Source organism: Homalodisca vitripennis, chromosome 2 (genome assembly GCF_021130785.1).
Source record: "Homalodisca vitripennis isolate AUS2020 chromosome 2, UT_GWSS_2.1, whole genome shotgun sequence".
Taxonomy (NCBI): domain Eukaryota; kingdom Metazoa; phylum Arthropoda; class Insecta; order Hemiptera; family Cicadellidae; genus Homalodisca; species Homalodisca vitripennis.
In genome coordinates, this window is record NC_060208.1 from 106742243 (window position 1) to 106765162 (window position 22920).

Below are 22920 nucleotides of genomic sequence, written 5' to 3' on the forward strand. Positions count from 1 at the left end.
AGCCTTAGTTTATACTCGTTGGAGGAATTCATGTCATTAAAAAGACCAAACTAGCAAATATTTTTAGTAATAAGATTGGCCATATGTATGATGGCATTTTGACACTATTCCTGTACACTTGATGTATTCAAATGAATAAAGATATTTGATTGATTGATATAAAATTGCACAAAATTGAAGAGCTGACTTGCACATGGACTGTAACAACAGGGGCGTCCCCCACTCCTCTAGGCTAATAACTAGGCTCAGCCAACTAGTTTACTACAGTTGGTTTTAGTTCATAATATAAATTTTAAAATACTTTAAACTCTTGAAATCACATTGTTGTCTGTTGTAAATGTGTTATGTAGAGAACAAAGTTCATAATATTTTAATCGGGCCATTGTTGTTTGTTAATCTTATTTTATTGGTAATTTGGGATTATATTTTATCTTTTAAACAATATATAATTGTAATTGTTAGTAAAATATGAAAGAAATACCGTCCTGGGTATGACGTTAAACTGCCTCTTCCCACCTACCCATTTCCTAATTCCTACCAAATTCCCCCTCCAGGGTCTTTTTAAGTACCCGTCCTCTGACCGTTTCCAGTACATGGCTCGCTGGGAGTGCTTAAGCTGGCACTAGGTTCCCTATCTGGTGTCGGTTGAGAGCTGATGTGAGCTTGTCTCTGCCGAGGCGTAAAGTCATGTACAGGTTCAGAAGCCAGCCACTTCGGTCCCTTGGTCAGGAAGTGTTCAGTAGGCAGGGGTGTCCGGAGCCCCTGTTGCCACGTGCGAGTCCCAAGTTGTGCGCGGATTCCCGACTTGGTAATCGATGGAAACCGGGCCTCGGGGAACTGAGGTAGGGTTGTCCCCCCAAGCTACGGTTCTTTGTGGGACACCCGAGGGCATGCCCGCTCCCGGGTGAATTGGCCCGCACATACTAAACACGATGCGCTGGTTACCCTATATATGGATATTGAAACCACCCCACCCTTAGGGCAAGAATTCGGGAGGAAAGAGATCTTAATGATCCAGAGAAAAAACGACAGTTGTCAGATTCTGAAAATGAATCGTATATAAAACAAAGGAAAGTGGAAGAAAAAGTAAAAACGCAGAAAATATGAACGTTTCCAACTCCACTATACCTAATCGTGAGTCATAAGGATGAGGGCAAAACTCTAACAAAGGTTAGTCCCCCCTTTCCTTATAAACAAAGCTTTTTGTTTCCTCAGGCGGTCAGCCTAAATCTGTAAGCAAACTTAGAGAAATGGAACTATCCTGGTGGAGGCTGCGAATTACATCCAAGCCAGGAAGTTCCTTTCAGATGACAAGCTTTTTTGATCAGGTGGAAGTCGTTGTTCCCAACCGCACTCCTCACTGAATACCTCTAAGGGGATCGTACTTCTGCACCGTGACCTGATGGAGTGTAGTGAGGAGGATATCAAGGACGAGCTGCAGTGTGAAAATGGTAACCGATGTGGTTCAGGATGCATTCGGACGGAGAATGGGAAAAAGGTTCCTACTCCTGGTCTAATTCTGACCTTTGCTTTTCCCCAACCCCAAAAACTATTAAGGCTGGGTACTTGTCCCTGACTGTACGGCCATATTTTAAAAAATCCGCAGCGGTGTTTTTCCGTTGTCCAGAGATTCGAGGGCACTCTAGTAAGACGTGCTCGGCGACCTGAGACTTGTTCTCGTTGCGGCGATGAAGGCCACCAAGAGGAAGGTTTTGCAAGAATGACGTCAGATGCGTGAACTGTAAGGGCAAACACGCGGCCACTTCGAAGGAGTGTAAGAGTTTACTTAGAGGAAAAGGAAGTATTGAAGATCGTTACTCTTAACAAACTCTCCTTTAACGAAGCCCGCAAAGAGTACAGGAGAAGAATCGCTCCAACCCCTAAAAAGGGAGTCATCGTACTCCGAAGCTGCTTCAGCCCCAGTCCAATCCGCACAGTGCCCTCATGTACCGCCTTGGAGGGTATGGTACGCAATTTTAGCAGAACAGTTTGCCGCTTAAGCTTAGTTAAGCAGCTTGCAGCTGGTACTGGACAACATCCGTTGGCATCCACCAGTAACCCTTCCCAAACCCTTCCCAAGCAGTCCACACGCCCCAGTGAGTGGGGTGGTATTCCACAGCACCTTAATTTACAGCCAACGAAATACCACACAGATACAAAGGTCCAACACACAGATTAAGCTCGCCCAACAGTTACTCCTACTTTTCAGAGATAGGGTGCAACAAAATACGAAACCCGCCCTATCTTTGGATAAGATGAGGAAAAAACTCGCTGATAAACTAAAAAAGAACATACAAGCAAAATCAGAAAATAGATCCAAATTCTTAGTGAAAAAGACTAATCCATCCTCGTCCAGATCCTCCCAATTATCACTTGATGATGATATGGTTTGAGGACCCTTTGGAGATGCAGACAGAGTTCCAAACTGATTCAAGGTAACTTCCGTCCTGTATCTAAACAAAGAAAAAAATTTACGATGAACTAAGTACAATATAATTTAATGTTAAACTTATTTATTCAGACTATCTATTGGTGTTAATATTTATAAATTTTGTTATTTAATTTTTTATTTAATCATTATTTTGACAGCTGCCTAATTAGCCCCTTTACAGCTACTCTGGTGGGCAGTATATTGTGTTAAGTTTTTTACAGTTTATTTAATTTATTTATGTTCCTTGTCCTTATTTATGTTTCCATTTAATCTTTTAGTCTTTATATATGTTAAGGACCTCTCTACAGTCTTTCCCTTGTTACATTTATTGTTATCTAGTTTTAAGTATAAATTATTACTCAACTACTTGTTGGTAATTCCTATTTTGTTATATACAATGTAATCTTTTATGTACTAATTGCCACCACCAAATTACGAGTAGGTGTCATTCTTTCTTGAGGGCAATTGATAACCTCAGCGTTTTTTTGCCCCCTTATATAAAAAAAAAAAAAAAAAAAATGAAAGAAATAATTATAAGCCTAATAATTGAATTGACAATTATTTTTTTGTGTTAACCCTTTGCCCTTGGCCGCTGACTCCTCAAACGAGGACGTTTCGTAATATCAGTTATTATAAATTTGTTGTTTATTTAAAGATATAGGAAGGTCTAATTTTGTTGTTTTTCCTTCCAATCCCAAAAGTTTCAAATTAACTATATATTTGATGTTTATATGTTGGTACCCACATGTTTCACAATAGTCACAATGATTCAAATACATCAGTCTGTATAACCTCAGCGTTTTTTGCCCCTTATAAAAAAAAAAAAAAAAAAAAAAAAAAAAAAAAAAAAAAAAAAAAAAAAAAAAAAAAAAAATGAAAGAAATAATTATAAGCCTAATAATTGAATTGACAATTATTTTTTTGTGTTTAACCCTTTGGCCGCTGACTTCCTCAAACGAGGACGTTTCGTAATATCGTTATAAATTTGTTATTTAAAGATATAGGAAGGTCTAATTTTGTTGTTTCCAATCCCAAAAGTTCAAATTAACTATATTTGATGTTTATATGTTGGTACCACTGTTTCACAATAGTCACATGATTCAAATACATCAGTCTGTAGTCAGCTGTTACTCGTTGCGCGGGAACGTTGTGGTTACTATTGTGTTGTGTTTCTGCTGACTGCTTTGTGCTTAATTGTTGTTTTATTCTTTATATTTGTTATTTATGTATGTGTTTTGAAAATGAGTAGATTACCTAGTTCACCACTCCGTGAAAATACTATACGAAACTTATTTCAAACTGATTTTTTGAGTGATTCAGAATGTAACAACATTGAAAGCAGTTCCGATTCCGAAGAGCCTGTTGACGACATGGATTCCGATCCAACCTATGAACCTAATGCAAGTAGTACTTCTAGTATTGCAAATAGGGCTGTATTATCATCGGACTCAGAAAACGAATGTGATGTTGACGACCCTAGGCCTGGCCGAGTAATCATACACAGGCACCAACTAGGCCTCGCTGTCCCGGCCGTCCGTCTCGCCGACACCTCACCACTCCCCACTCAATTTCTAGTGATGGCACTGATTCAGAATCAATTGATAGTGATAATGATGGTTGGGAGGATGTTGAAGAAAATAATGATCCTGGACATGCCCATAGCTTAGGGTGACCAAACGTCCCGTCCCGGAAAACCGGGATTGTCCCGGTTTTTAATCATGTTATGCGATGTCCCGAAAAATGTTATCGGGACGCCCAAAAGTCCCGGAATAAATATTCTTTTCTGCAAGGCCGATCATTACCCTCCACATTAAGCTGTGTTGAGTAATGTATAATGTAATATTTAAACTTGTGAACTATACTATTTAGCTATTTTTACCATTACATACCTACCATGATATATATAGTCAATGTTATGTAATAATCATGATGTTGTCAATTATTGTGATATCTATTATATACTATCATTTGATAACAAGTTAAATTTTGAACACTGCTATATGAACATAGAGTCTTGGAAGTTCATGAAACATTGTTTTGTGTGAATCTAATTAATTAATTGTAATTAAAGACATAAACTATGAATCAAGTAGTTCTTATTAAGAATAATTCTTATCCAGGAAACAACTTACCAGTTGGCTAGTATGCGGCCTGGTGATGATGGGGAGGGAGGAAATGGTACATAATTCGAAGCCAAGGCCGTACCCGGGAGGGGTTCAGAAGGGTTAAAAGTCTTTCCCTACTTAAAATTAAAAGGTTATAGCTTTCAACGTTCAAATTCTTTGGTCAAGTGGTCAGATGTGATATGTTAATACAAAAACATTTAAATGACTTAAAAATCCTTTTACTTTTTTGTCAAAATTCTGGAGTCAACCCATAGTTTTTTGATGCTAAACTCCGGTTGATCAAGAGTTAAAATCGGCCTAAAAATGCGTCATTTTACACTTAAATTTTGAAAATTTTCCGGACTTGATGGGGGGTACTCCGTACCCCCCAGACCCCCTGGTGCTCAACCCCCCACTGGAGCTGTCCCGGTTTCTTCTGTGAATGATTTGGTCACCCTACCATAGCTTTACTTACCATGAATTACCTGGACCGAAACACTGTCCACCAAGAAACTCTTCCCCCATTGACTATTTTGATTTATTTTTCTCGTTTGCTTTTTTGAATTTACTTGCTACGCAAAAGAATAATTATGCACGATATTTTATCGACACTAACCGTGCTAGGCTATCTATCCACAGTAGATGTCGTAATTGGAGACCTGTGAGTTTCACAGAAATCAAAGCATTTATCGCAGTACTGTTGAATATGGGCCTAAACAGAAAACCAAATATTGAGATGTACTGGTCAACGAAAACTTCACAGGAAATACCATGGTTCAGGAAAATGTTTTCACGGATTAGATTTGAGACGGTTTTAAAATTTTTTCACGTGGTAGACACCAGACACTTACCAAAACCAAAGGAACCTGGTTACGATCCTTGTGCACGCTTTAGCCCTTTGGTAGATCATGCTAATCGTATGTTTAGACATCATTACACCCCTAATAACCAGTTATCAATAGATGAAAGTCTGATTGGAACTAAAAAATCATACACAGCTAATACAATACTTACCAAATAAGCACCACCATAAATGGGGGATCAAACTATGGATGATTTGTGATGCCGTTACCAAATATTTTTAGGCTTTACATGCTACAAAGGAGCAAAAGGAAGTAATGATGGTTCTGATAAAAAAAATGGACTTGCTTACAACGTTGTTGTGAAATTATTAGAAATGTGCAATTACTTGAATAAGGGGTTTCATGTTTTTGTTGACAATTTTTTTTTACATCAATACCACTTGCTAAGTTTTTATATTCAAAACTGACACACATTACTGGAACTTTACGGTCAAATAGAAAAGGAATTCCCCAACGTATGACCACAAGATTTGAAGTTGGAGAAAAACGATACTGTCGTAAGGGCCCCATGCTTATGCTAGGTAGTCGACAAAAGGCATCCCAGAAAAAACAGGTTTTACTTTTGTCAACGGACAGTATGGCAATTGATGAACTGAAGTCGAAAAAAAAAGGAAATAAAGTGTTTATAACTAGTAGGCCTAAAATGATACGTCATTATAATGCGTTCATGGGTGGGGTTGATTCCGCCGACCAAATGTTATACTGCTATTTGGATGAACGGCACACTCTACGCTATTGGAAAAAAGTAGCATTTCACATTTTTTCGAGGATGTTAGTAAACCTTTACATTCTTTACAAATTGAATACTGATAAGCCCCTGTCTAGACTAGTGTTTAAAATTTCAATTATCGAATCCATAACTGAGGAATGGATTGGGGACCCTGCACTGGTACAAGTTGCAGGTTTTGGAAATGAGCCTCTTTACCACTTACCTGAAAATAAACAACGAAATTGTTCTGTATGCAGTGCCCAAAGTACAAGTTCCGGTGGAAAAAATAAGAAAACTCACCATGCTTGCAAACAATGCAATAAAGGAGTCCATCCTCTGTGCTTGACTAAGCACAGGTGCTAATAAGAAAAAAGTGTCATAAACATAAATTTTGTAAATAACAGTGTAAATATTTTAAGTTTTTAATTTTTAAATACTACTAATACTGGGAAAGACTATTTATTTTTTGTAATTAAGTGAACTAATTGCCATAAACTGTCTAATATCTACAACATAGAACCTGCACTGCTTTTGCCTCCAAAGGTAAGAATTTGTTATAAATAAAAATTGTCATGTTTTGGAAAAAAAACCATTTTCTCTGTTATTTATCAATATATTTAATCGAAAATTTGTACAAGTATTCAATATAAAATTTACTTCAAAATAAAAATAAATGTAGCGATACAAATATTTTTTTTTTTATAGTGATATTTTTGTTCAAACTCAAAATTTCAATTAATTTTTTTTTTAGGTTTTAGTCATTTTTAAATATGCTAAAATATATAAATCTATAATAAAATATATCCAAGTGATGCAGTAGTTGTTTACAAATAAAACAAAACCAAAGTTATCGTTCTAGCTTCAAAAATGGTTTTTAGAACAATATATGTAGAGTACTAACAAAACTGCTATTTAGGTGGCAGCGGTCTTGGGTAGTCAGGCGCGCCCAGCGGCCAAAGGGTTAAAGACAATAAAAATTCTTGATTCTGATTCTTGCTAATTTTATATTAAGAATAGGCCTAATAACAATAATTTAAATACATATGGAAAATGTTTCAGTTTATTTTAATTACAGAGATCAAATTTATGAATGTCATCTACTAATCAAAATGCATAATATTTACTTCTATAGCACTTTTTCCTGATATTTTTAGGTTTGATGAGTTTGACTAATTTCATTCAATTAAATCTTTTAACCTAAGTGATGTCAGTTATAATACCTGTATTGTTATATGTAAATGTAATTTACTTGGTATTGTTATAACAACTGTTAAAAATGAGTTTTCACCAAGTTTTAACATACTCTGAGATACAATTTTAAACTTAAATTAAAAATACTTCTCATTTGTAAAATACTTGGGTATTTTCTATTCCTAGTATACATACTAGGTGTGGTACTCATGAAATACATTGCTGGAATCACACAAATAGTGCACTGGACGTTTCTGAAATTGTATGACTCAGTGTACAAATATTTGGAATGAGGTGTTGTTCTCGTGTAATATTGCACTGGAATGATAAAAACAGTGCAATGTATCTGAAATTTTATGTGAGTCGATGTACAAGTATTCACAATGAGGTGTGTTCTCATGCGCTGGAAGGATACAATCATTGAGTATACCTCAAAGACATATGGCCTGATGAATACATGCAGCAAGAAATATTATTCATGTATGAGTGATTCATACATCCAATAGCAACAAGGTTTTATCCTACATCGGTTATCAAAATGGTAAAACTGGAGTGGGAATATGAGCAAAATCCTGTGGATTATATTAATTTGTCTCAATTTTGTATTTTGACATTTGATTACTATCCATTTGTGTTTGTCAAAAAACATAATATAATAACAACATTTCAATAAATTCTTTATTGAATACAAATTTTTACAAAATTAAATGGAATTTGATCTTAGTAATCACTACCTCCTGTGTGTGTATCAATGGAGAAGGTAAAACTTTGTTAACCTGACTGTTTTTGACCACAGAGTCTAGAAAATTGTGGCAATTCTCTTAAAGTATGAAAAGCAAATTTTTTCCATTCCTATCCATGGGTGCTAGTTTTAAATGACCTCAAGACGTTGTTTGACAAGTCCCCTACAGCATACGACATCAAAAATAACAATACCAAATGGTACAACCCTGATATATGGTGATGTCAGATCTCCACTGTAGCATTTCTTGTATACATTTCTGGTAGTGGCAAATTTTCACCATGACTCATTTTGGTGATGACACATCATCTCTCTAGTACTCAAATATTTAAGAAAATAAAGGCTACATCACTAACAATTAACTTACAACAGTTAACATCAATATGTGTGTGTGTGAAACATAGATCTTGATATGTTCTTTGTCTGTTCTAGCTGTCAAGATAAAGAAGAATCCAGAGAACACAAAGTTCAAGGTACGGTGTTCCAGGTTCCTCTATACTCTGGTCATCCGAGACAAGGAGAAGGCGGAAAAATTGAAACAGTCCTTACCTCCAGGTAATGTGCTATAATTATAGCTGTTCAGCTAATCTCCTCCATTATATTTCAATTCTTTGAGAGAGTCAGACCTTCTATAGTATCATCATCCTCTAGCAGTTTCCAATCAGCATGCTTGCATATAATTCTTTCCAACTCAATATAAAATATTTTAGTGAAATATTTAATTCTAATTTACATTTTTTGTCTAAACAAATTACAAAGTTATACTGAGCATCCTTTTTGCTGATAGCAATGTAAATACGATTATATTTAGATAACTGAAGAAAGCTTATTAACCCTTAGAGCGCTGAATACAAATTCCTATATTTTTCCCTAGCGTGCAACTTTACAGCTTGTAGTGTTTCAAATTGAAGTTACAATTGTTGAAGTAATATAACTGTAAAACATGTTCAAAAATAATGTAAAACACGGAACTCAACACAGGAACAAGCTTACGTGCAGGTCTCGTGAACAGCTCTGTCGCCTTCACCACGCGGAAAATCCCGTAAGACGCGCCAGTCTGCAGGTCAGAATGGTGTTCAGTTGCCATGACAACCAGTTTCGGATCAGTAACGGGTGGTCAAGAACAATGAATGGAGCGGAGTCGTTGTCTGAGGTTAGGTCAACATTCTACCCCATTCTATCTGCAGTTTTACAAACTATAGTTCATGACAAAAAATAAAAACTTTGATTGCGAGATTTACTGTAATACGCGTGAAGAGTCATTTTCACCATGCGAGATTTCCCGTAATACGCATGGTAAGGGTTAAAAGTAGTTATAGATCACTTGGGGCTGTTTAAGAGTTTTTTTTTTTTTCATCACACGTATTCATTCAGGTTTCTAGTAAAACCTGATAGTAATTAAAGATGGGAGTGAAAAACTATGTGACAGCAACATTGCACAGAAAACATAAGTTTAACAATAACAGAGTTGCATGAAGTGTTCATAGCTCTTAGATTAACTTAGTGCAAAGGGCACATGCACATCTGCAGCGATGAATGTCTTATTCTGTTACTAATTTTTGTCGGAAATTTCCAGAAATATATTTAGCATTGATAACACTATCTCTTAATTTTGAACAGTCCTGTAGCTCAAAGCCTGACGAGTAACTTAGTTCTTACTGTGAGTCTCGTATTATTATACCCATGACTGAATCAGTGCATGGCTCAATATGGTTCTAAATATCTTCATTCTGTGTTACAGCCACTCTTGCATCAGTTTTCAGCCAAATTACATTATTAAACAAACTCAAAGTGATTTCCAAAAATATGAAATCAGTCCCAACATGTGTGATCTAAGAATGCTTTGGTGTTGGTGTATTAGAATCCAAAGGAGTTTAATTATCAGTGACCTGGGTTTCAAAACTGTGTTCGAGACAAAATAACATCCCAAACATTGGATGTCAGAGGAGATTGTGCACCAAAATTCATATTATGTTGTGATATTAACCACAGACAGATGATTTAGTTCTGCAGAAGACAGAAAAGCATTTCACAGTTGTGTGGTGTCAGACTATAGGCAAATTCCCCATACAGTGCAGGTCAGCCAATAGTAATTTAAACCTCCAACTGGTGATCAATGGAACATCGGTCGACATGCATCGTTCTGTGTTGTTATTTATTACTGAACTCACACGGGTGAACATCTATATGCTTTATATACCATCGGTGATGAACATTTAGTCTTGTTTACTTAGTTATCTAGACAGATATATTTTGTTTATCGTGCTCTTACATTCTAATTGTGAAATAGAAGATACAATACGAGTTGGTATCTGAGTTTGACAGTTTCAGGCTAACTGATATATCTTTAACATTAGCCTGCCCAAGTTAACTTGAGTACCCCAAAAATTACTACTATTGCAAAGTAAAGCCTAGTTCCTAACTGCTAGCAACAAATTATGTATTGATTTTTTTTCATAATTTTCAATGCTACTGTTTAACTCTGTAAGTAACTCCAAATGTGGTTGGGGGACAAGCCTCTTATGATTCAGCAAGTTATTGTTTGTGTTATACTGAATTTCAGAATATATATCAACATTAAATAAGAATTTTCACATTAACTTGGTAGGTTACTTAAGTTTTTAGTCTTCATTTTATTTACAATAATTTACTTTAAGACAATTTGTTTTTCTGTTGCAGGCCTGCAAGTTAAGGAAGTGAAGTAAATTTAAATAAAATCATGTTTTATTAAAATTAGTTTAATTGTTTCCTTTTCCCTTTATCTACCATAAAAATAAATAACTATTTTATTAACAAGACCAATTTAGAATTTTGATTAAAGTTCTAATAAAGAATCTATTGAAATATTTATTTTTATCTGAGAAAATTAAATTTAATAAGTGGAACTCGTTAAATACAATTGGAATTTAATTTAAATCCTTCAAATTAATTGACATAACTGCTTGTACTGGTCCGTAAATCCTCAAACTGTAATTCAAGCAGAACTTAATGTACCTGGTGTTATGGAATGGGGAGGGGTATTTCGAGTACTGCACTGAATCGGCCTAATATTTTTCAAGGAAATAGTAACTCAGAATGTTATTTACGGTTTCTGCAAGAAGTAGTAGTTGTTCTCGAGCTCAGAAACAATCCTGTTTTCAATATTCATTCGCTCACCTGGCAAAAAGATTGGGGTCCCAGCACATTTCAGTATCCAAGTTCGAGATTTTTTAAATAACACATTTAATGAATGGATTGGTCGCCATGGTACAATCGATTGGTCTGTGCGTTCACCTGACCTGGCCCCATGTGATTTTTCACTGTGGGTTATTATAAAGGAGAAAGTAATTTCATATAATGAATTTGTTTTCTTGTCTAAAAGTGGGTTATTCAATTAACCTACAACGCCTTTAAATTTCTCTTCTGGTGAAACTGAAATATGCGCCACCTTGTACAAACGTAGGTCAATATGCACATTATTGTAAGGTCTTCATTATTAAACCATAAAATTGTTACGGCATCAGATGCCCCCCAGGCTTCAAAATATTGTGTAATCTAGGTAAAGAGATATTCTCATTATCTTAAAAGACGTGTGCTTAGAGATTGTGTCAGAAACATTGTAGTACACTCAATTGTGCACCTGATGAGTCGATGAGAATAGCTCTACACCCAGTGTACACTATATGTTGTAGTCGGGTATCTCTGATGTCGAAACAATATAAAGAGTTTGTTTGGAGATTCTTTGTCTCAGACTTTTTTCATCTTTTGGATAAACATGAAAAATTAACATTCACATATGGCCTACAATTTTGTTTCCACTGTAGCTATACTACGTGTTATAGTCCAGGGGCCAACAGCCAATTTGCATTACATATGCACGAATGTAGTTTTTTTTTTATTGATAAGAGAATTTCTTATGGACAGGGACGTCAAAAATATTATTTTTTTCACTTGTTCACATTTTTATTTAGTAAAATACTCCGTTTAATTCTGAACATTTTGATACCACACACAAGCATATTAACTTTATATTTATAATTTAAAAAAATAATAAATGAAACGTTACACTAATTTTTCGTCGAACTATTATCAACTAATGTAGTCAACGATCCAGTAAAACAAGTTTTGTATCGGGTATATATTATATGTGATGTTTTGTAACCTATTATTATTGAACATCTGTGATCTAGTTACTTTAGGTTTCTATGGTTTTGTTTCCTATCAGAAGTCAGCTGTGTTTCATTGTAGATTGTTTATTATTTTGGCTATCCCTTTCGTTCTGACACTAAGTTTGGTTAGTGACTGTGAAGTTTGGTTAGTGACTGTGAAGTTTGTTTTGTGTTGTTGTTTATTTTGTGTATAGATAATACTAAAGTACAATGCCTAGGATAAAAAAGTTTAATAAAAGGATAGAATAAAAATAATAATAATTAATAAAAATAAATAAATAAAATAAATAAGTAGAAAAAATAAAATAAATAATTATTAAAATAGAATAAATAATAAAAGGAAGCTAGAAGATGATGAAGAAGCAGATAACCCATCCTATGCCCCTGGTGCATTTTAATGTAAGTCTACATTGTCATTTAACATATTATAAGGTATAGTCGTGACGTTTTGTTCGTTTTCCGAAAACCTATTTTTATAGGGGTTAGGTACACTTTTCTCAGCCAAATATAAATGGATTCATCTGAATTTTTTACAGCTTGTTAAGAATACTTCAGGCAACAAAATGATGAAGTAAAACTCCAATATCTTGTTTGGCATTTTTTTTATTAAATTGAATCAAACAAAAAATATGTAAAAAATTTTAACATAAAAAACAAATTATTATTTATTTTATTTTTTGAAAAATTAAAATAATACTTCATCAAATTACTGATAACAATGTGTATTTATACTACACAAAGTTTCAAAGTCATAGCACTTTTAGTTTTTCTTTTAAATGTACCTAAATATTGCCAAATTAACATGGGCGAGATACGGACGTCCCTGTCCCCTTGAGAAAGAAATTGACCGTTAGCCACACTAGTATTTGTGAAAGTAAAAACAGAGGTATCAAAGGGTTAAAAATATTATAAATTATCATTTTTTTCTCAGATCATATTCCAGCTAGATTAAAACCAACTGTCAAAAACATAAATGTTCAATTAGCATGAGTTTGACAATATACAGATTTTTAAAATGAAGACTTTCTTTAACCAATTTAGAGTCTGAAAATGATATAAATATTTTTGTTGTCACTTGTTTTTACGTTTATCAAGCCAGAAAAAATGTACTCAGAATATAAAAAGTTATCACTTCATATTTTTAACTCTTGGTAGGTACTGTACCTTCCCATTTCGACAACCACCAAAATTTGCATGGCTGATGATCAATTTCTCACTTAGGAAAAATTCCAATATCAATTTCAAGAAATCCAGGTTGTGTGCATATAATGCAAATTGGCCCTTGGATACTAGACTGTTATACTATTCTGTTGTTATAACATTCCAAACATTCCTGATACAAATTGTCACTACTTAAAACTTGATGATAAACACAAGTAATTTATTTTTAAAAATTTACTAGCAAACCACTTTATGTACAAACATTCAAAATAATAACAAGACACAATTTATTCTTGGCTAAAAAATAAATCCACACTGAACCAAAAAAATTAATTATTCTATTTTGTGTACTTGTATCTTTAAATCAGTTAATATAGCTGTTACAATAAGAATATTTTTTTGGCTTTGTGCTTTGAAAACGTTTTACTATGGACGTTTTTATTTTTATATTCAAATTTTACTTATTTCTAGTTATAATAAATTTTCTTCCCTTTCTGTTATAAGTTTAGTTAATTTAATTCCAATTTAGCTACTGATTATTCTAATGAACATGCACTTGCAATATAATACCAAACAATTGAAAACTTAATAACAATCGTTTTACAAAGTAAATAATATAGCCTACAAGGTAATTATAAAATTTCTTCCTCCACTTGTGATTTTTGAACAACCAAAGATAGAAATATGAAATAAGTTATGAGCACATGGAGTGGGAAATAGGAGAGGGGGAGATTCACTTGAAGAAGCAGCACCCCAATACACATTTAATTATAGAATTGCAATTGCTCCTTTTTTGTTTACTTTGAAAAGATTGTTATACCAAAGATTCATATTAAAAGAAAATTTAAGCTCTTTATAATTTTTTTAATGCTATCATGATAAATGGAGCCACTAACAAAATATATAATTGGACATATGAGTAAAGGTAACAAGAATGTTACTCTAAAGGTTGCAAGTACTTTTATGTCACCTATCAAAAAAGGGGAGGTACTAATCACCTTGTATTGCAAATTTGATTAAAACTTTTCTTTTGTACAACAAAAAAGATGAAAGTTATGATAGAGAAAATAGCTTTCAAGTTGACATTCAAATATATAAATAGGTACATCTTAATTTTAGAGAAATATTTCTATTAATATACTTCTTCCCTAGGCTTGTGCCAAGCATTAATGGGAAAGGTTAACAAGGATTTTGTGTACTAATACTCCAATTCAAGTACTTTCTTATTGTCTAGATATTCCAATGCTTCTGAACACATTGTATTATACCTAAGTTTTATAGATAAGGAAGATAAACACAACCACACACTCAGTGTGTTGGCGAACCGTCATTCAGAAACCATACCGTTTATATTACAACAACTCTAGTGTAGTGTACCAATAGCGTCTTATAGCACAAGGCAGTCGCTGGTACGGTTTCTAAATGACTTGGTTTGCCAACACACTGGGTGTATAGTTTGGTTTTCCCCCCTAATCCGTATACCTCGATTGTAATGTGTTCAGAGCTATTGAAATATCTAGGCAATGAGGAAGTTCTTGTGCACCACCGTTTCGATCTTATTGGATCTCTTCAAACAGATGCTAACTCTAGATTTCTGGAGTTAAGTCTGTAACAGTGTCAGTTATTTAGATGCTGAACAAGCAAAGAGTGAATTGGTGTGTTAATACACAAAACAATACACTTCTGTACGCAGAAATGTATGACTAGAGTTGATATAGCTGGTGCATTGCGTCTTGAAAACACATATAAATCAATGTCATAAATTTTGTTAACTATTAAAGGATTTGTCTGAACTAAGTATTCAGCATATTGTCCACACTGTAATATATTTTATCGAATAACAATATATTTTAAACTTTATTATCAAAATCTCTTCATGTACTTCAGTCATTGGCCATCCAATGGGGTTTCTTGAGGTGTACCTTGGCACGGTAACGGAGAGTGGTCATGGGAATACCATGGTGTCTGGCGCACGCACGAATAGACCGGAACCTTCCTGTCTGCAGATCTCGCAGAGCTTGTTCCAACACACGTGGGGAATACTTCTTGTATAAAGGCATATCCTGGTAGAACTTGGGCTTGAAGTCTGCCATCGGTGTCAGCTCGGGGAGTCCACCACCTCCTGCTGAGGGAATAAGAAAATTGAAATTGAAGCTGATGAATGATATTGTGAGGATTAATTTTCTAATCCTGATAAGGTCAAGACTAGTTAAATTTAGCAAAAATAGATATCTAAATTTTGTTGTTAAATGTTATCCATATAAATGGAACTCCTTATTAAAATTCTAGAAAATAAGTTATATGGATTGTTTTCTTATTATATGACTTTAATTTCTTTAGTTAATACAAATGATTGACTAAAAAACATGCAAATCACTTTTTATTAATGTGTAGTTGATCAACTGTTTTATTCATCTGAGAATTATTACAATTTCATTCCATTAGTAGTGTTGGGACATCATTATGACTATATCAATGAAAAAAAAAAAAATAATAAAACCAAAAACATACATTTTTTTAATTGGTGTTAGTAATTTATATGTCTAATTTCTTGTAGACCCAATAACTAGGGGATTTGATGGCGAATTCATGCAGAATACATTCACTTTTTATTTACAAGAAAACTTGGTGACATAAGTAGCCATGCCCTAATAGCTGTGCTAGCGCTACAACAATCAGAAAACTCAAATGAAAATCCCGGCTTTTAATATAGATTGGAAACAAGCCTGCAGAGTTTGATTTCTAACAAGGAAATCATATGTAAAAAGGCGGGAAAACACAATTATTCAGGAACATTATAGCTACTTTATATTGGGTTATATTATTATAGGAATAAAGGTGGGTATAGGGCTTGAATACATCGATGTCTGGCAAATGGTGAGAAAGGAAAAAGAGTTAGAAAATTAAAGTTTTGTATGAAAGTAAAAAAACAAGTCGCTGAACATCAACGGAAAAAACATTTAATATTGAACCCAAAATTTGTTATGAGATATGCATTTGCTCTCAGGAGAGATGAGCATATAACACCCTATTATATTAATTTCTAGATTTTGAAGTTGAATTGACCTTAGATTAGTAAAAATCTTAACATCTGTCTATTTAATTTTAAATTCTGAGTTTCCAAATTATTTCTTAAATGATTTCCAATTTGCCTCGAAAGTGGTATGGATGGAACTCCTGGTCGTCTGTGCTTCTCATGTCGTTGCACAGATCTGCTGTATATGACAAGTCTTTTGTAGTAATGGCATGTTGTCTGTGGAATTCACTTCCTCGTAGCATAGAGTGTGTGAGGATAGTGTGTTTCTAATAGGTACATTATATACAAGTACATTGTTATTTATTGTTTTGTGTGTGAGTACGTGTTTATAAATATGATTATATACCTTTTTATCGTTATATAATATTTTAGTTTTTATTACACTACAATAAAGTACGATTTGTTGTTAATATTGAAAATGTTTACATTAAAATAATTAGTTTCATTATTATTTAAAAATAAGAATATTTTTTTCTAGTTTCTATATGAGGTTAAATGAAGGAAAGGGCCATGAGGCCCTATAATTTCGCCTCAAATAAAGAAATATTTCATTTCAATTTTTTTATTGTAACAACGTAAAAATCTGCAGTCAAGAAATTAATCATTTAAAAAAATTTAAACTCTGTGTACTGATTTAACAATTAAATTATACCAGGTTTCCTGAAAGTTCACTCCTTCCCCCATCAGCTTTTTAAGAGAAGTATAATATCCATGGGGGAGGGTCGCTATAAGACAGGAATTATATAAAGCTTGGTTCAGCCCGTGAGATTGATAAGTTGGTGTAGGAGAGTGCATTTAGACGTTTAACCTACACCTAGAATAGAATCTTACCTGATGACATGGGACTGACAAGCAGGAATTGTCTAAAGTTTGGTTCAGCCTGTGACACTGATGCAGTTGGTGTAGTAGGGTGTGTTTCATCCTGTAACATGAATATAACAGATTGATATAGTTATGGCCTTAACTATTCAAATCTTTTCCTCTCACACCTTAAAAGCCCAGTTTATCAAGCAAGATTACGAACAATTATTACTTGGATCACACATGATTGAAACTACATAAAATCTGCGATCCAATTGAGAGATGATTAAAGTTGAACCTGTAAATAGATTGTTCGGGTTGAAATAACTTACAAACTGAATTGATGATAATAATGATCGTTTCAGAGCTAGTCCCTACACAGTGGCGTATATAGAAAAATATTTTGGGGGGGGCTGAAATACCGGGGGTGGGGGTATGGAATACCCCCCAGTAGAAGGGGGGTCCGGCGGGTCCTCCCCCGGGAAAATTTTGCCAATTTAAGTCTTAAAAACACAGGTTTAAGGTTTTTGGCATGTATAAACGCTAAAATGGAAAGAATGAAAAATCACTCTTTCGGAGAGATTTTTAAGTTTTTTCATGGCGAGTTTCCTTCTTTTCGAGCAGGTTTCACTTTTCCATTTTAGCGTTATTATGTTTATATAGAAGGACCTGTATCCTTAGTATATTATTTTTGTATAAAATTAAAATTAAAAACTTAAGTGTCTGCTAGTTTGGTAGTTTTCAGTTGTTAAAATAGAAAAATAATAGAGGCTATAAAGTCCTATTTTTAAAATCTTTGGTTTAAAATAGTTGTTATACAAAGAAATATATTGTCCTACGTATCTAAAACACAACACACCACAATATTATAAGTTTGAAACTAATAAATGTTGACTATATACTATATTTATTTTAGCAATTGAATTGTTATTTTAGTTTTTTTTAATTTTTACCTTAATGAAATCAGAAATAGTAATTTCAGTATGCACACAATTCAAATATTTATATATCGTTAAAAAACTAAAAATCTCAAACAGCCTTCCAAGCTACAATAACCAGTTATTGTAGGCCTACTTTATGAACTGTTACAAGGGAAGAAAATGAAATATAGCTAAAAGTATTCATGAAACACTGTTTATTGTCATTTTACAAAACAAAATCCAAATTTCTAGACTTCAGTGAAAATTGTTTTAAAACTTCCTCATCAGTTATGGTAATGTCTCTATGAATAGATAAAAAGTGCAAGACCATTCAACCTGTTTTCCGAAGTTGTGTTTCTCAGATACGTTTTAAGTCTTCGGAGAGATGAAAAGCTCCTTTCTGCAGAAGCCACTGAAACGGGTAAAACCGCTAACAATTTCAAAATATTAAACATGTTTGGGAAATAGTCTTTATCACATTTTTCAAGAGCAGAAATTGCAGTTTTTGGCAAACTTTCTTTTTCTTCACGATTCCACTTTTGTTTCCACAGTAGAAATTCACTTCGTACCTCATCTCTGAAAGATAGATCTTTTTCATAAAACGTCAGGGCAGGTTCCAGGGATGAAAATTCCGTTTTAATGCAGTGCTCAGGAAGAACATTCTGTAGTGAGTCGATTACTTCCCTGTGGTTTTTAAAACGCTCCTGAAGTGAACAGCAGAAATCGTCAAGGTATGGTATATACACTACACGCCGGTAGTATTCTTCCACGTTTGTATAAGGAGTATTGCAGCGATTAGTTTGCTTGCGACATGTACGGGGGGTTTCCTCTTTGATACCTAATTTGTCAGTGCTTACTTTTAGCTCACTGAACAAAGCCTGGAATGTCTCTTCTGCTTTGCTTCGCCTTTCCTTTACTAGTTCCAATACATTGGAAATCTGTTTGTTGGCTTGAGCAAGATCTATATCTTTCTTTGGAGCATCTCTGAAAGGCGGATAGTCAAAGAAAGCAAGTTGTTCAAAATAAAAAGACATGCAACAAACTGAAAACTGGTCACGGAGGCAATTAGTGTGTGTGCTTTTACAGAAGCTTCTGCAGTCGATTCTTCTTCAATAGTTGATAGAGCGGTAATTATAGGCTCCAAAGCTTCTTTAAACATTATAACTGAATCGTGGCGTTGCACCCAGCGAGTCTCACACAGACATATAAGTTTTTTTCTTTTCATCTCAGGGCAGCATTCAGAAATACTTGACTTAAGTATCGCAGTTCTCTTAGCTGACTTGTGAAAGAAACTACACACCTCACTGATGACACCCATACAATTCCTTATCATAGGGATTTTTGATGCATCAGATAGACATAAGTTAAGAGAGTGAGAGGAACAATGTGTGTATATGGCTGAGGGTACTTTTTCACTTATGTATGCTTGTACCCCTCTGAACTGGCCACTCATGACAGAAGCCCCATCATATCCTTGACCACGTAAATTGTTTAAATCAAGTCCAAGACTGGTTAGACTTGACATTAATGTATTGGCTAAACCTTGACCTGTTACATCATACACGGGTACAAAAGCCAGAAAATCTTCCCTAATTTTAAACAATTCCTCGTCAACATATCGGACACAGAGGGAAAATTGTTCAATTTGGCTAATGTCTGTTGTCTCATCTGCTAATACTGAATAAAATACAGATTTTCTCACGTTGGATACAATTTTTGACTGTATTTTGGAACCAAAAATACCTATAATTTCATTTTGGATAACAGAACTAGTATACATAGTTTTTTGCCACCACCAGTTTTCTAGCTGTGTTTTAAGATTATTGTCCCCGTAATTAGCCCTGTACCGTAATAAAGAGCGAAAATTACCATCATTTTGTATAGCTCGTCAAGATCCACTCTTCCACCATCACGATGCCCTCTAAGAGCAATTTGTTGCCTTCCACAAAATATCTAATTGTCTGGATTATCGGTATAATTCTATTTTTGTTTCCTGAACATTCATTTTTTCTCTGCATGTTGATACTGTTTATCACACTTTTTTCTGTTTTTCCATGTACTAAGGATTTTACGTCTTCAGCCATTAACATTGCAGTTTTATGATATTGTTTATTTTCATGTTGCATGAAAACCTCCCTAGCTTTCTTAAGCTTTGTAGTAAGTGGTTTTGATACTAATACTCCTAAACTCTGATGGTTTCCTTTCCCACCTGTGTTGTGTGAGAAAAAAACACAATATTTACACAGGGCCCCTTCCTTTGCTTCCGAATAAGCTAACCATTTGAAGTCTTCCAACCACTTATAATTGAAAACTTCTGTTATTTTCAACTTTAGGAAATTCGTAACTACGTTGAGCTTCCAACAGTTCTCAATAATTGAAATTTTCTCTTCATTTTGAAGTGAAAAGGAAGTTGAGGAGCAGTAATGACCAATATCATTGATATTGTGAACTAACAAAGTGTGATTACTCTCGTTAAGGTTATGTTCAATTTCACCTGTGTGATCCTTGATCTCAACAACGCTGCCAGTTGATGTAGCACAAGTGGAGGGACTCAGTGTTATTTCAAACGATGTCTGCTCGTCGATCTCAGACGAAACACGTTTTTTCTTCACGAAAAAAGCTTGAATCGAACTCTGACTCTTCATTTTAAATGTTTAATGTAGCCTATGTACTTCACACGTAAACTGTCAACTATAAAGTAATCAGATCATGTTTAAAATAACGCGACAACAAAACATATCACTTGATAACAGTCACTACAATCACAGCACATATGCATACAGCACTTAAAATGTCACCACGGGTGATACGCACTAGACAACAGCAGACAATGGCGTGGTAGTGCGGAATGAGGTCAGGTTGTGGTGGAGTGGGTGGGGGGTTGTAGGAGGAGGAGGGTTGCTAGGCAGCGGGGCCGCGGCGACACGTCATCGTCATATACGCATGCCTGGCGCTGGCAACTACACGAGCGGCCGACGCGACAGTCAGGAGCGTCAGGCTACCTCGCACTCTTTACAGTTGCAACGCTTATTTGCATGCTTACAAAATATTAGTAATTTCAAACCTCTGAAAAAAAATAAATATTGAATATTGTTAGGTATCATAATGTATTCTTAAAATTCCACTATAAACTATAATACTAATGTAGTCGAAAGTATAGAAGCACAGCTTATTGAAAATAAAAATAAATTATCGTATATAAGTTATAATATTTTTTTTTGTGTTTCAAATTTCGGGGGGGGCTCGAGCCCCCTGAGCCCCCCCCCCCCCTTATATACGCCCTTGGTCCTACAAGTTTTAAACATATACCGCTTATAGTTAAGTGTTTATCAACTGTAGTTTTAACCTTAAGACAAGAAAACAGAATTACACGCTGTGAGTAAAAATTATATTTCCTGGTGAAGTGTTACCTGACATTAATGTGTATAATTCTTCTACCTGCACAAATTAAAACCTAACTTGAATGATGTTCATACAAATTTTGTATCAGGCCATTTACTTCTGAATTAATGAGTTTAAACATGGTTACAAAGCACAGAATATAGAACATGTTCGTGCTGCCCATTTGAGGTCAACAGTCAGGAAACTACAGACAAATTTCATTAATATAATAATTAATGATCTCAGAAAAAATTGTGCGAGCCAGCTGATGCTTTAAGTACCTTAACTGAATGAGTGCATTTCATTATTCATGGGAAACGTGTTAAAGCATTATGTGTCCTTACTTTATCACGCTGAATTGAAACGATAATTGATTGCTGAATTGAAACGGATATGTATGATTTCTTTTATTTTGCATGTAAAGTAATTTTAATGTGATAAGTTTTCAAAATATAAAGTTCTCACTTTTAGATAACTGATTCACTATAACATCAAATGCAAGCCTTCAGTATTAGAAAAACTAAACTGTTGAACACCATTGTCACAGATAAAAAAAAGAAATATAATGGGCATTCACATATAAGAACCAATTTGAATCCAAACCACGCTCCCTTCTTAATAATGAACCCATGTTAAAACTGATGCTCATTTTTAATTCACTGTGGTTCATTATCAGTGCCGTAAAGCATAGGTAGGTACAGTTGTAATAGAATTCTGAGATTTGGTACTCATATACATAGATGTATATTGACATGATAATAAGCATTTTAAAAAGTCTAGTTTGCTTTAATTTTTAATACAATAAACTATAAACATTGGTAACAAAACTTTTCTGAACTAAAAAACAAAAAAAAGTTACAGAGCATTTGTTTATTTGGCGGGATGATTCTTGTCAGCATTAAAGTTGTTGGAAAAGACATGAATACAAAAATGTTAACACCTTCACGGTTTTTGACGTAATATTTCATATGATTGCATAAAAGTGTGTTACTGACATAATACTACACATTGTTATATTTTTCCTGTTATATTATGTTTCCTGCTCTGCTGTAATATTGTGATTGAAACATTTCTATGAAAATGCATGCCGTACAAGTAGTTCATGCATTTTCTACTGGATGTCAGCACTTCCATGGTCCTCTGTCATGAGTGTTTGCACCTTGGTGAGTTCTCCGTAGTGTCACACAGTGCAGACAGCTACCGCGTGTTGTTATATGTCACCCATCCTGGAGTATTTATAGGTTTTATTTCTAGTGTCTATTGCATCATGGACATCCGAAGCACGATAGACGATTGACTTAGTTTGCGTAATGATGACATGGACACAGATAGTGAAAATGACAGTGGAAGATATACAAATTTGAAAAATTACACTAAAAATAACGTTTTTTGCATAAAAAAAGTATGTTTTAATTCTAAAAACTTGTCTTT

General features: G+C 34.3%; 2 protein-coding genes across 3 annotated transcripts in view; one reads left to right on the forward strand and one right to left on the reverse strand.

The window, feature by feature from the left end:
- LOC124354516 (60S ribosomal protein L38) overlaps positions 1–10777 on the forward strand; it is a 34067-nt gene extending 23290 nt beyond the window's left edge. The window contains exons 4-5 of one of the 2 annotated variants that reach the window (XM_046805039.1): positions 8474–8596; positions 9023–10777. In XM_046805039.1, the coding sequence (XP_046660995.1) occupies positions 8474–8596; positions 9023–9087 (188 nt within the window). In that variant the 3' untranslated portion in view covers positions 9088–10777. The remainder of the gene's footprint in view (positions 1–8473; positions 8597–9022) is intronic. The other variant, XM_046805040.1, reaches the window with a different exon arrangement.
- Positions 10778–13417: 2640 nt separating this feature from the next.
- LOC124355758 overlaps positions 13418–22920 on the reverse strand; it is a 46738-nt gene continuing 37235 nt past the window's right edge. The window contains exons 9-10 of the mRNA XM_046806914.1: positions 17219–17309; positions 13418–15475 (exon numbers count right to left, since the gene is read on the reverse strand). Coding sequence (XP_046662870.1) covers positions 15234–15475; positions 17219–17309 — 333 coding nt within the window. The 3' untranslated portion in view covers positions 13418–15233. The remainder of the gene's footprint in view (positions 15476–17218; positions 17310–22920) is intronic.